At 37.7% G+C, this 12,654-nt stretch overlaps 1 protein-coding gene across 1 annotated transcript; it reads right to left on the bottom strand.

The window, feature by feature from the left end:
- Positions 1–332: 332 nt before the first annotated feature.
- On the bottom strand, positions 333–10,843 carry LOC134825707 (uncharacterized). The gene is given in 14 exon segments (XM_063837917.1): positions 333–405; positions 1,922–2,099; positions 2,344–2,487; positions 2,490–2,624; positions 3,448–3,589; positions 3,756–3,905; positions 4,173–4,317; positions 5,747–5,930; positions 9,033–9,149; positions 9,310–9,434; positions 9,575–9,734; positions 9,927–10,126; positions 10,252–10,453; positions 10,665–10,843. Coding segments are annotated over 14 exon segments (2,031 nt in total). The 5' UTR covers positions 10,741–10,843.
- Between the last annotated feature and the right edge of the window lie 1,811 nt (positions 10,844–12,654).

Here is a 12,654-nt window from a genome sequence, read left to right on the forward strand (position 1 = left end):
TTTTTTGGGGTTGTAAATTTGGGTGACGCATGGGGGTTTCCCGCATACCCCATGTGGTTAAATGGGTGCATCTGCGGAGAGTTCTGGAATAACATAAATTAGAAAGTTCAATAGCAAGAAGAGTTGCAGGTGTTTTAGTCGTTTTTTAATATTTGCTTGTTCAAAGTAATAAAAAATTATTTTTTGTTAAAGTTTCGATAATTCGAAGGGTGAAAAATTTTAGGACGAACGTGTAGGGGGGGTTTATGACTGTAAAGTTAAACAACCGGGGTTGTAGAATTAGGGGGTTATGGGAACCCCGTAGCCCCTTTCCGCCGGGGGGCTTCATTGTGTTAAGTATCTGAAAAGGGGATGAACTGAGGGCCTCGTCTGTAGTCCCGACCTCCAAACCTGTCCTGAGTGAACCTGAAATAATCTCATTAGCACGTGCCTAGTTTCACTTTCACTTTCATTATCACTACACTTGTTATCTAATTTCACTTTCACTATCTATCCTCTTAAGGCCAGAGGGGGGGGGGGGGGGGGTAAGGGTTCAAAAAAATCGACCAAAATATTATTTTCTAAATCAATTTAATTTTCGATGACAAAAACATTGCTGCTATTCACATATTTGTAGCTGCTGTTTTTTCGGTCAGCAAATGTAAACTCTAAATTTTAGGTTCATAATTATCAGAAAAAGTAATATCCAAACGTGATTAAATAAGGTTAACTCTTAATTTAGGTATAGCGAAATAGATTAGGTGATAGAGTTGTTATTTTTATCGTAAGATTACGACATACAAAATTCTTAATAGATGTAGTGCTGATTTAACTTCATTTTATCTCGAGAAACGTGTTGAAAATGAGGTTAACATATCCATTTGGTAGTTTAAGAATTATTTACACAAGATTCTTACTTTGTTATGTACCACAATATCTCAGTGATGTATCTATTTGTATTCCAATGCCTCAAATATGATCATGAGACAAAGGTGATTAGGACAGACCATATATAAGTAGAAGAGTTCACACATAAATAGCTAAAAAATGAGGTTAACCTCTCATTTGTTGAATCTCGGCCCAGTCAATCACATGTTAACCTCAAAATCTTAATTGTTACACTGGGCAAATGTTTCATTACATGTCTAACAATATATTGATAAACCAATTCCATTGTTATATGGTCTATAGTGAGGTTAACAATCATATTTTTACTACTACTACATAATATCGTGATAGTTAACCTCATTTTTAGACAAATTTTGGTTTACGATATTGATTTTCCCAACATAAAGTATCTCAATAAACATCTTCTCACCTTAAAGCAAAAATTGTATGGAGACGCTACTAAATACGGAAAATAATGCACAATTTGAGATTTTGGCAGTGAAATAAAAACACTATTAAAACTCTTTTTACTCAAAACAGGTTTTTTCATACAAACGTCCCTTAGTTGAGAATACTGGCCACACCCAGAAGCTGAAACTTGGCACAGGTGTTCCTTGGGTTGTCACCCACAATTCTATTGTACAAAATTTTGATATTTGCCTCTGTTCTTGAGTTATGAGGTTAACTGTCGAAAAACTGTTGAATTTGGGGTAAAGTTAACCTCATATCTCAAGAACAGAAGCAAATATCAAAATTTTGTACAATAGAATTGTGTAAAACAGTCTAAGGAACACCTGTGCCAAGTTCCAGCTCCTGGGTGTGGCCAGTCTTCTCAACTTAGGGCGTTTTAACTTTTTACAGTTTAAGTTAAAGTTTTACATGTAATTACATGTAAACCTCAATATTTGGCGCGCGATATCTTAAAAACGCAAGGTCAGATTTCGGTCCTGTTTTTCTCCTCTTGTTCGTCTCCAGCAGCTCTAATCAAATATGTGAAAACTGGAAAATCGAATTTTAACCCCCCCCCCCCCCTCTGGCCTTAAGCAGTACTCACGATTTCTTGTGTCCACCACCGCCGCCGCCTGATACAGTGCTGTTGTTGTATTTCATCTTAGCGAGGAACTGGGGTACTTCCTGGCTGCTCTCTTTCAGCAGCTCAGCTAGTTCGGGTGCGATGTGCCAGTCACTCTCGCAGAAGAACGAGGTGGCACGTCCTGGGTTACCCATCCTTCCTGTAATACAGTAAACTTGTTGGAAACTTTAATAATTCATGATACGGGACTCTTATCATGGAGTCTCCAATTAACACATTTAAATCTCAGGTTTGTTTCTGTTTTTGGTGTGCATGTATCTGTACCCAGATAACAGTAATAGTTAATAGTACTATGTTTACAGTATGAACTGAAGGTGTATCCCAGGAAGTTTCTTGAACTTTTGACAGGTGCAAGATAAGATAATTCCTACTGAATAACTGACCTGTACGACCGATCCTATGCACATAGTTCTCGATGGTATCAGGCATGTCAAAGTTGACCACGTGACTGATGTTGGGGATATCGAGACCTCGAGCTGCAACCTCAGTTGCCACCAAAACGTTCTTATCACCGTTCCTGAACTGGTTCAAGCGTTTTCACGCATTCTCTGGGATTTGTTACCGTGAATACTGATAACACTGTGTCCTTCGTCCTTTAGGACTCCCTGAATCTTCTCGGTATCGTGCTTTGTACGTACGAACACGAGAATTCGGTCTTTGGTTTCTGAAGGGAGAAGACAGTCAGTAACGGTTAAAAAAGCTTTAAATGGGATAAATATAAACAGCTGTTAGTAAGCCAGTGGAGTATCCGGCTTAAAGATTCGTTGCACGGGGTTAAATTATTAGGACTCGGGTTGCAGATTCACAGAATAATTGTTTCTCGTTACAACTGCCGGAAGATAGTGCGCGCTTTACGCGCGCAAAACTCACATTGTGATTGCTAAAAAGTGAGACTTTGTACGCGCGATTCCTAGAACTAGAAGACCTTTGTGACTCGAACAATCGAGAATCGGGAGATTTTCTAAGAAACAGAGTCCATTTAAATCGTTTGAGGTCCTTAAAGATAAAGAATTTGTCTACAGTAGTACTCAAACGTAAGTACATCATTTCTATCGAAAGATTCTCCGAGTCCCAACGTTCGAATGTAAGTTCATAAGATGGCCCCCAGTTCATTATTCATTGTGTTTCGGAACTGTACGTGTGCTGAATGTTTAAAAAACTTTTTGTTCTTAAGAAAACCAACAACATTCCAAAATATCGTGTAATACACGCATGACCACATACTCTCGATACATTTTTAAATGGATGTAAAAATCACATCAATCCACAGAGATAAGAACAGATCATCAAAATAATGAAGAATGTTCTCAGCTCTCGAATGATGTCATTATAATAAGCCGCCGTCACACACATAAATCATGTAATAATTTAGCGACATTCATTGACTAACACTGATTGGCATTAAAATTTTCGTTGTCAAAATAATTCACCGCACTGACCCCACCCATGTATGTTTAACCTAGCTGAAAGCTTAATAAGATTAGTACCTTCTGTAAGTACACGAAGCAATTCAGGAATCTTGTCATTTCGTCTCACATAGTTAAGTTTCTGTGTGATGATATCATTGGTAGATCCTATCCTTCCTACAGTCAAGAAGATGTAGTCGTCCATAAACTCCTTAGCTAGCAGCTGAAATACAAGGAGTTAAGTCGTATTTAGATGCAGTGCCAGTGAAACTATCGGACTACGATGAATATGGACTTAACACCCCATGGTGAAAATATTTTAGCAGCAGAAATACAAGGAAAGTACTGGTTATGTATTCTGTGTACAGTATAAAATGAGTATAACGTACCTGAATAGGTTTGGGGAATGTAGCACTGAACATGAGAGTTTGTCGCTTGCCGGCGATACCCATTTTGTAATCAGTTACTATAGTTCTGATATCCTTCTCGAATCCCATGTCCAACATCCTGTCAGCTTCATCGAGTACTAGGAATTTAACCTGCAACAATATTTATCAGTTTGATTATATAACTACTCTATCTGTTACATTGTTAATTAGTTAGCACTACAAAATTGTCTGTAACAGAGTTAAGTTAGCATTCTAACTTGTCAAATAGTCACAGCTATAAAATAACACTATAATGTTATATTAAACATTGTTTAATTTAACTAGTCAGCGCATATGTGGTACTATTCAAAAGTTAATTTGTAGTTAATTTGTAGTTCAGTTATAAGTAAGAGTGACACAAATAGATAAAGGACTAACCATAGATAAGTTAACTTCTCCTCTGTTCAACAGGTCAATGAGTCGTCCTGGTGTAGCTACAAGAATCTCAACTCCAAGAGAAAGCTGGTCTATGCACTTGTCTATGTTGGATCCTCCGTACACTACATACGGTCTCACACAGGACCTGTAATAAACACAACATAACATGACGTAACACCACGTGACAAGTAACACACACCACGTGACATTACACGTGACATGTAAACTTGCATGATGTAATAGATCCCCCTACAATACTACATTACACGCGGCCACACACAATCAAGATAATATGCTGTAAAATTTAACATGGTTATAATAACTCATGCTATACAATTTATGATTATAATGTACTGTAAATCACCGTCAAGACAAGTTCTCAATTATAAGCTATCTTCTAAAGCCTCTAATCGTGTAATAATTAGGGTAATATACGTAATAACATTCCTTAGGAGGGCCCTAGCATTACGTGACTCATTATGGTCCAATCACAAACTAATTCTTACATAAGATATTAAGGCACGTGAAATGACGTTACATCACGTGACACATTAGATATTTAGGCTGGTTGCGGGGTACTACTCCTTCACGGTAATTAAACCTCTAAATGTAGAAGATACGGCGAGTAGACGGCTACTAGGGAGTCATCTAGTGTGCTGGCGTAACATACGGGGGGGGGTGGGGGGGGGTGGGGGGGGATGCAACCGTCAATTCTAGTGCTGCTGCGTAACTCGGGGGGGGGGGGGGGGGGGGGGGGGGGGGGGGGAATGCAACGTCAATTAATGTCAATTAATGTCATGTCAGTTTTGCAAAATTTTGGAATACTGACATTAATTGACACGATATTTTTCGACCAGAGATTATGTAGTTCTCTACCATATTTTTAGCACTTAAAACGTTTATTCATCAATTTATTCACTTACTATCACATATGGAAATGGTGAAATGTGAAAAAATTCAGATCATTAAACAATTAAACTAAAATAATACGGTTTTCCGAAATTTAATTTTCTTAAATAGGCGTGGCCATCAAGGGCGTGGTTCTCAACATCATCAGAACTTAAAACCCACATTAAACGAAATGCCTTCATGACATTTATATTTGAATAACGAATCTTAAACAGCTAACATTACTCCTTCATACTAAAAAAGCCGATTCTAGATATTTTACCTGTATAAGAAACCAATAAAATATGGGCGTGGCCGGTGGGGACCGAAGATGGAAGATTTGGAAGCTGAAATTTTTTTTGTGGTCTATAAACCTAAGGATCAACAGATAAGAACATACTCATAATTATTCAAGGACATTTTGTTTTTTTGAACCGGTCTAACTTACATAGACGTGAATATCTGGAATATTTATCGAATAATGATAATCTCAAATTTCAAGACAAATTAATGTCAATTAATGTCAATTAATGTCAATTAATGTCAATTAATGTCAATTAATGTCAATGTCAGTTTGGGGTTTTTATGGAATACTGACATTAATTGACGTTGCATTCCCCCACTACGGGTTACAGGGACCATATGCCGTAAATCTTAAAACAGAGAGGTCACAGTAAGAATGTAACCTGTAGCAAAGGTGTTGCGTCATCTCGAATATCTGACTAGCAAGTTCCCTGGTGGGAGCGAGGATGAGAACAAGAGGTGACACTCTGTGTGCCATGCTGGTTCCGTCCTTCAGTTCTTGGGGTGGTCCGTTCTCAAACAGGTTGGACAGGATGGGAATCAGGAACGCTGCTGTCTTGCCGGAACCTGTTAGAGTGGACCGGTGTCAGACATTATTTTAATTAAGAAATTTATTATACATTTATCACATGCCTTCTCATGCGATATCAAAACTTTCGCCCACGAGGCTTGCCGAGTTAGCGAAAGTTTCGATATTTCCCGAGGCTTGCCGAGGGTTATATCGACATTTTCAATCACGAGGCTTGCCGAGTTTTGAAAATGTTGATATCGCATGAGAAGGCATGTGATTAATGTTTTATCACACTTTCTTTGGAGCCAAATTTGGCCGGGAAAGCAGAATTTGATCAAACGTTAGTTATAAATCTCACCAAAGCAAAACTAAACATGTCGAACTTATTTATGTTTATAATGTCCAAGCTATATATAGCTCTCGATAAGTTAGTATTTCAGATATTAAAGATACAATACGTCAAAATTAGAACCCGCGTTTCACATTTATGACACAGTGAATGCTGTGTGCCGCGCTGAATTTGCTTTGTACTGCTACCTAGTGCATGCGATATTAATGTGTTTTCCGCCTATGGGTCTTGTACTTATGAGTCTAGAATATTCCGCCGCGAGCGCGTTTGATACGTAATTACATCCTGCAAATCAGTCGATGTGAGGTGATTCTAATACTTTATTTCTATTAGATATTTTTAGAGTCATTAAAACTGTAGATGTATAATGTATAGAACATCCGTTTTAGTGTTGATTATACATCACAGTCCTTATCGTATAATCTGTATCTGCGATAAGGTGAAAGAATTTCCTGGTTGTTAAATTTGAATAAAGCTGTGGCGCCATGATTGTCTATTTATCAGTCCACATTATACACTGCACACCCTAATTTACATCAACAATATTATCGTCCGTCTTGATTCTTGATTGTCTGTTATTTCAGAATGATTTAATCAATGCAACTTGTAATCGTTGACTTAGAATTTTATCAAGTATTCTGCTTAGTTCTTAGTCAGTATACAATATACATCTTTACTTGCCATATTTGCCATTATTTGCCATTATTTGGAGCCATATTTGGCCTGGAAAGCAGAATTTGATCAAACGTTAGTTATAAATCTCACCAAAGCAAAACTAGACATGTCGAACTTATTTATGTTTATAATGTCCAAGCTATATATAGCTCTCGATAAGTTAGTATTTCAGATATTAAAGATACAATATGTGAAATTAGAATCTCGCGTTTCACATTTATGACACAGTGAATGCTGTGTGCCGCGCTGAATTTGCTTTGTACTGCTACCTAGTGCATGCGATATTAATGTGTTTTCCGCCTATGGGTCTTGTACTTATGAGTCTAGAATATTCCGCCGCGAGCGCGTTTGATACGTAATTTAAATTACATCCTGCAAATCAATCGATGTGAGGTGATTCTAATACTTTATTTCTATTAGATATTTTTAGAGTCATTAAAACTGTAGATGTATAATGTATAGAACATCCGTTTAAGTGTTGATTATACATCACAGTCCTTATCGTATAATCTGTATCTGCGATAAGGTGAAAGAATTTCCTGGTTGTTAAATTTGAATAGAGCTGTGGGGTCATAATTAGTGTCTATTTATCAGTCCACATTATACACTACACTCCCTAATTTACATCAACAATATTATCGTCCGTCTTGATTCTTGATTGTCTGTTATTTCAGAATGATTTAATGCAACTTGTAATCGTTGACTTAGAATTTTATCGAGTATTCTGCTTAGTTCTTAGTCAGTATTCATCTTTACTTGCCATTATTTGCCATTATCTGCTTCGAGCTAGAAATTATCTGAACTGGAAATTATCAGAACATTTGTAATATTCAAATGTATCTCTTCAACATTTTAGAACGCAGTACTCCACCAGCCTATAACCACCCTGGTCATGGCCAGGTAGTTCACCCGTACTGTTACCAATATTGAATTGTCTAAAGAATGGCAGCACATTAATCATCGGACCTGTTTGCCCCAGTGCCCAGACTAATTTATAACCAGATTAGCTGATTAAGTTACGTCATTCGTCCCTTGATATATTTATATAGATAATATATTTTATAGGATGTTTTTATTGCACTTATTTGCACTAACTAAAATTCAGTTAAAACTAGTCCTGGGATAGAATTTTCGCTCTTTATTGTACAGAATCTATAAGTCTCTTTATCAGTCTGTTTATAGATCAGCCACGAATTTCGCAAGCTAATCTAGGCGAAACCGGTTTGGAAAATGGAAAAGCCAAGTATAATTTCTGCACAATTTCTATATGGAATATGGCTCAAAGAAGGGATCAGAGGGGGTTAAAATTCAGGTCTGAAATGGCTGAAATCTGGCTTTGTTTTGTGTGTTTTCTTCCTTCGAATAGATCAAACATCGTTTTTGTCTTTACTACTTTTTGTGAGGGTGACTGTAGTTTGTTCTGACACTTCCTTTTTAATTTCAAGTAAGCGATTAAGGAAATTAATGAGCCTGATTGATTGTATCGCTGACAAGTACCAAAACTTTGTGCAACTTTCAAGTCTGCTTGTAAACTTTGATCTCGTTTTCAGTAACCTTAAGTCGCTTGAAACTCGTACAAACCAGGGAGTTTTTACTTTGTTTCATCATCCGAAGCCTAATTAGATTTTGAACTATGAAGTGCAGTAAAAAAACAACAGCTTGAAAAAGTTTTACAACAAAAAATTGTATTTTGCTTAACACATCTCAAACGCAAGGAAATGTTTTTAAAACAAAGTATAAATTTATATTTTTCCTAAATCTGGAAAGTTTATCTGATCATTGCATTTACGGTCATAGACTACTTCAGGTTGTTGATTTAAATCATTATTTAAATCAGTACCTCACAGTAGTAGAACAGTTGTTGAGAGTGGGCTCCTTGTTTCTATGGGAATATCGGGCTCTCTCTGAGCAACTGATTGATATTTCATGCCCCCGGGTGAGAGCCATTGCTCCCCATTGCATCGGGGCATGTAATATCAATTCTGCTTTCCTGCCAAATTTGGCTCGAAAGTGTGATAATATCTTATCTAGGTTATGTGCAATATTTCGTTCTCCGTATACCAAGTATTCACATCCCGGTTTAAATGTAAATATTCGATATTAAATGGTAAAATATAGGTGCAAAAGAGATTACCTGTTTGGGCACAAGCCATGAGATCTCGGCCGTTCTTAACGATGCTAGTAGAGTACATCTGAACAGGGGTAGGTTGCAGAATTCCAGCTAACTTAATATTGTTCTCCAGGATCTCTCCTGAGTGGGTTTAATGTTATAAAGTGGGGAGGGCCAGGGGTTTTTAACCATTATACTCTAAATTAAAACTGTCTTTCGGAATCAATTTGTACCACCATCTAAGACCATTGTACACTTTATAAACAAAAATATGATTAAATTGAATCTTAATTTAACTAACCTAGTCCAATATCCTTGAATGTGCTGATTGGTTCAGGTAGGTTAGTTCCAGAGGTTTCAACCGGGATGTTCTTCCAGTTATCAAAGTTAATCTCTACTTGTACGAATTGTTTCTTGAATAGTTTGCTGAAAGAAATTTATGAAACGACAGTAATGCTAGGGCTTAGGCGTTTTATTATATTTACATAGCTATGATGATCGAAATTAAGAACTGTAAATTAAATATGACCAATTTTAAATAAATTAAGTCAATAAGAAGAACTAACTTCTCCATGGCGACGTCTCTGGGAGCCATGATACTCCAATCCTTCTGGTATCTCTCACTGCTGTTGAGAATGTGGGTAGATACTCTGTCAGGGTAGAAATCGTCTCGCTCAACTTGCTCGCCGAACCCGCCCCTCCAATCGTTACCTCCTTGGAAGTCACCTGACAGGTTTGTGTTATGAAAGTGAACTTGCTCCCCAAACCAACCCTTCTATCAACAGTATATTTATCCTCCTTCCCCCGATTTTTAAACAACTTAATTTCACACCAGATACCTTCCCGTCAGATCTACATACTAAAACTAAAGATAACCCCATACATCAGAAAAACAATAACTGTAAAAAGGGACAATACCTCGACTATTACCACGTCTCATATTTCCTTGGTAGGGAGAGAATTCGCCGCCAGCTCCCCCCATATTTGGTGGTTGGAACTTGTTGCGTGGGTAGTAACCCCCTCGTCCCCCGCCATGTTGGGGCATGTTCTGGTACATACCTCCTCTTCCTCTACCTCCTCCACCTCCACCACCACCTCCGTTGTATCCACCTCTGGGTCTGAGAATAATTTATTACAATTTTGATATTATATGCTCAGACAAGATGTTTGTTCTTAATACTTGTTTATAATTTCGGTATAAAACGGAAAAGAAACACCACACGAAATATATTGTCTTACATACCCGCTGTTATAATAATCATTTCCACCGCCGTAACTGTTGCCTCCGTAATTATCACCACCCTCATCGTCATTATTGTAACGGTTAGATCTGCGGTCGTCTGGACGATCTCTCCTGTAATCGTCCCGGTACATGCGAACTCCAGGATACCTGGGAACACTAGGGCCACGTCCTCGGCCACCACTGCGAGTAGACATGTTCATCTCTGAAAGGAAACATCAGTCATACAGAGCAAAACTGAGATAATTTGGTCTGGTACAATAAATTCCGTAAATTAAACAATTCAACAAGTCACGAATCAGAAATTACTATTTGTGCAAAAAATAAAAACAGTAATTTACCAAGTTAAAATAAAAACCTGGTAATAACAAGTTAACTTAATAACCTAGTGATTAGAATTGAAAAAATTAACTTACCACTGAACTGGTTAACCATGTGGTTCATCCCACTGCTGTAGCCACCATGGTAGTGCTGGGGAGGCGTTGGGTACATCTTGTTTCCAGCCAGTGCTCGCGTGGCCTGCCTATTGCAAGAAATCGATCTAGCTATCTTGTGCATAGTTTGATATTTTCTGCAGTTCTCAATTGAGGACTTGTTGCCTATCAAGATAGGACTGAGTATGCACAAGGAAAGTCAAATTTTTGCTTTGAGCTCAAAAAATGTATATATTCGTCTTTCACATCTTCAAAATGTATCAACAATAGCTCAGGCCTCAGAGATCTACCTGGGCCTTTCGGGGGATGCGATGACTCAAAAGTTCTCAACCTGTGGATGACTCCTGTCCTAGTTTCCCTGGCAAGCAGTTTTGAGAGTGTGCTGAAGTTTGATCAATGATCAGCAACAGAATAGATCACAATAGCACTAAAACTCAAGCTTCTTGCCTACTCCTATAGTATTAGCCTTGCCGAAGGTCATACAAAAAGTCACTCGTACAAAAAAGTCACTCCTAGGGCTGCTACACACTGCCAACAATACAGCATGGACCTAAAGTGTTATTGACACAAGGTTGTCAATTGAAAAAATCCCCTCGGGATAGGGATATCAAATCAATATCTGCCCATGGACTACAGTCTGCATTTGAGCACACTTTCTTTGACGTCAAGGTGTCTGGTCCATATAATTTTCCCCATCAAATGTATCTGTCAGTCTTACTGCTCTGATGCGAGAAACGAGAAGTTGGAAAGAGACCTTTATCAAGATTGGTTCTGGAAAACTGATGATAACAGTAAAGTAAAGTGGGTAACAGCCAAATATATCGGACAAGAGGCAAGTGATATGCCCATGTAATGGGCTTTATAATAACAAGACTTTGCAACTCTCTACTTCAGAGTGTCCTCATGGCCATTCAAGACGTCAGTGGAATAGCTGTTCAACTCTTTCAACCTTATTCCATCATGCGAATCTTATGATTGACATCATGCGAATCTTATGATTGACATTATTTCTAGTACTGACTCCTGCACCTCTGTAGCACAATCTACTGTACTTTATTGATGAGCTCAAAGCTCAAGTTTAATAGGGTGAAAATATTGAAGATTTCTATTTTTAAATGGCACACAGCATGCAATCCAGTGGCACAACGAAGGGCCCTGCCGACCCTGCTGTGGGGGGAGGGTGCCATCTGAGGGGGGCGCCAAATTGTCATCTGAATGTGGGACAATTTGCAAAAATTAACTGCGGTACTAGCAAAACTAAACGATTTGCTCTAGAAACACACTTTTTTAGAGATTTTAAAGGCGGACCCTCTGTAATCATCTAATTTGTCCAATTTTAGGGAGGGGCACCCAAAAGGGAAAGGGGTGCCAACAGGGGGGCGCTTTTTCAGCAGGGGGGGGGGGCACCGATGTGATCCCCTTTAACCTGTCAATTGATATATAAATCATATATAAATTGGCAACTACACTACAGGGGGGGGGGGGGGGGGCCAATGGCATAAAATGGAGACTTTTTCTATGGAGAAAATGGAAAAACCCATGAGTAATTCTCCATTTTCTCCATTTTATGCCATGAATTTTGTCTTTGAAATTTCATCTTTAACACCATTTAACACCTAAATTGGACATCCTAACATATTTATTTACGCTTAGTAAGTAAGTAAGTAAGTAAAGATTATGACATTACATCATCACAAGTGTCTAAAAAAATATCATTGCACTAAATAGAAAAATAATTCAAATAGATATATTCTTCCATCAACATTAATAATTTATTAAATTCAATTTTATTAATTAATAAAATCTAATGCATTATATATAAATAATAAATTAAAACTTCCCAGTGGAATAAAGATTTATAAAACGTTTCTTTGCCACAAAAGTATGAAACCAAAGATATTCATTATGTGTCTCCTTATTGCTTAAATAACTGGGTCCTTCAATTTTCCCTAAAACTTCGTTCGAAACATTC

This window comes from Bolinopsis microptera, unplaced genomic scaffold, assembly GCF_026151205.1.
Source record: "Bolinopsis microptera isolate Bmic1 unplaced genomic scaffold, MBARI_Bmic_1.0 sca24, whole genome shotgun sequence".
Taxonomy (NCBI): Eukaryota; Metazoa; Ctenophora; class Tentaculata; order Lobata; family Bolinopsidae; genus Bolinopsis; species Bolinopsis microptera.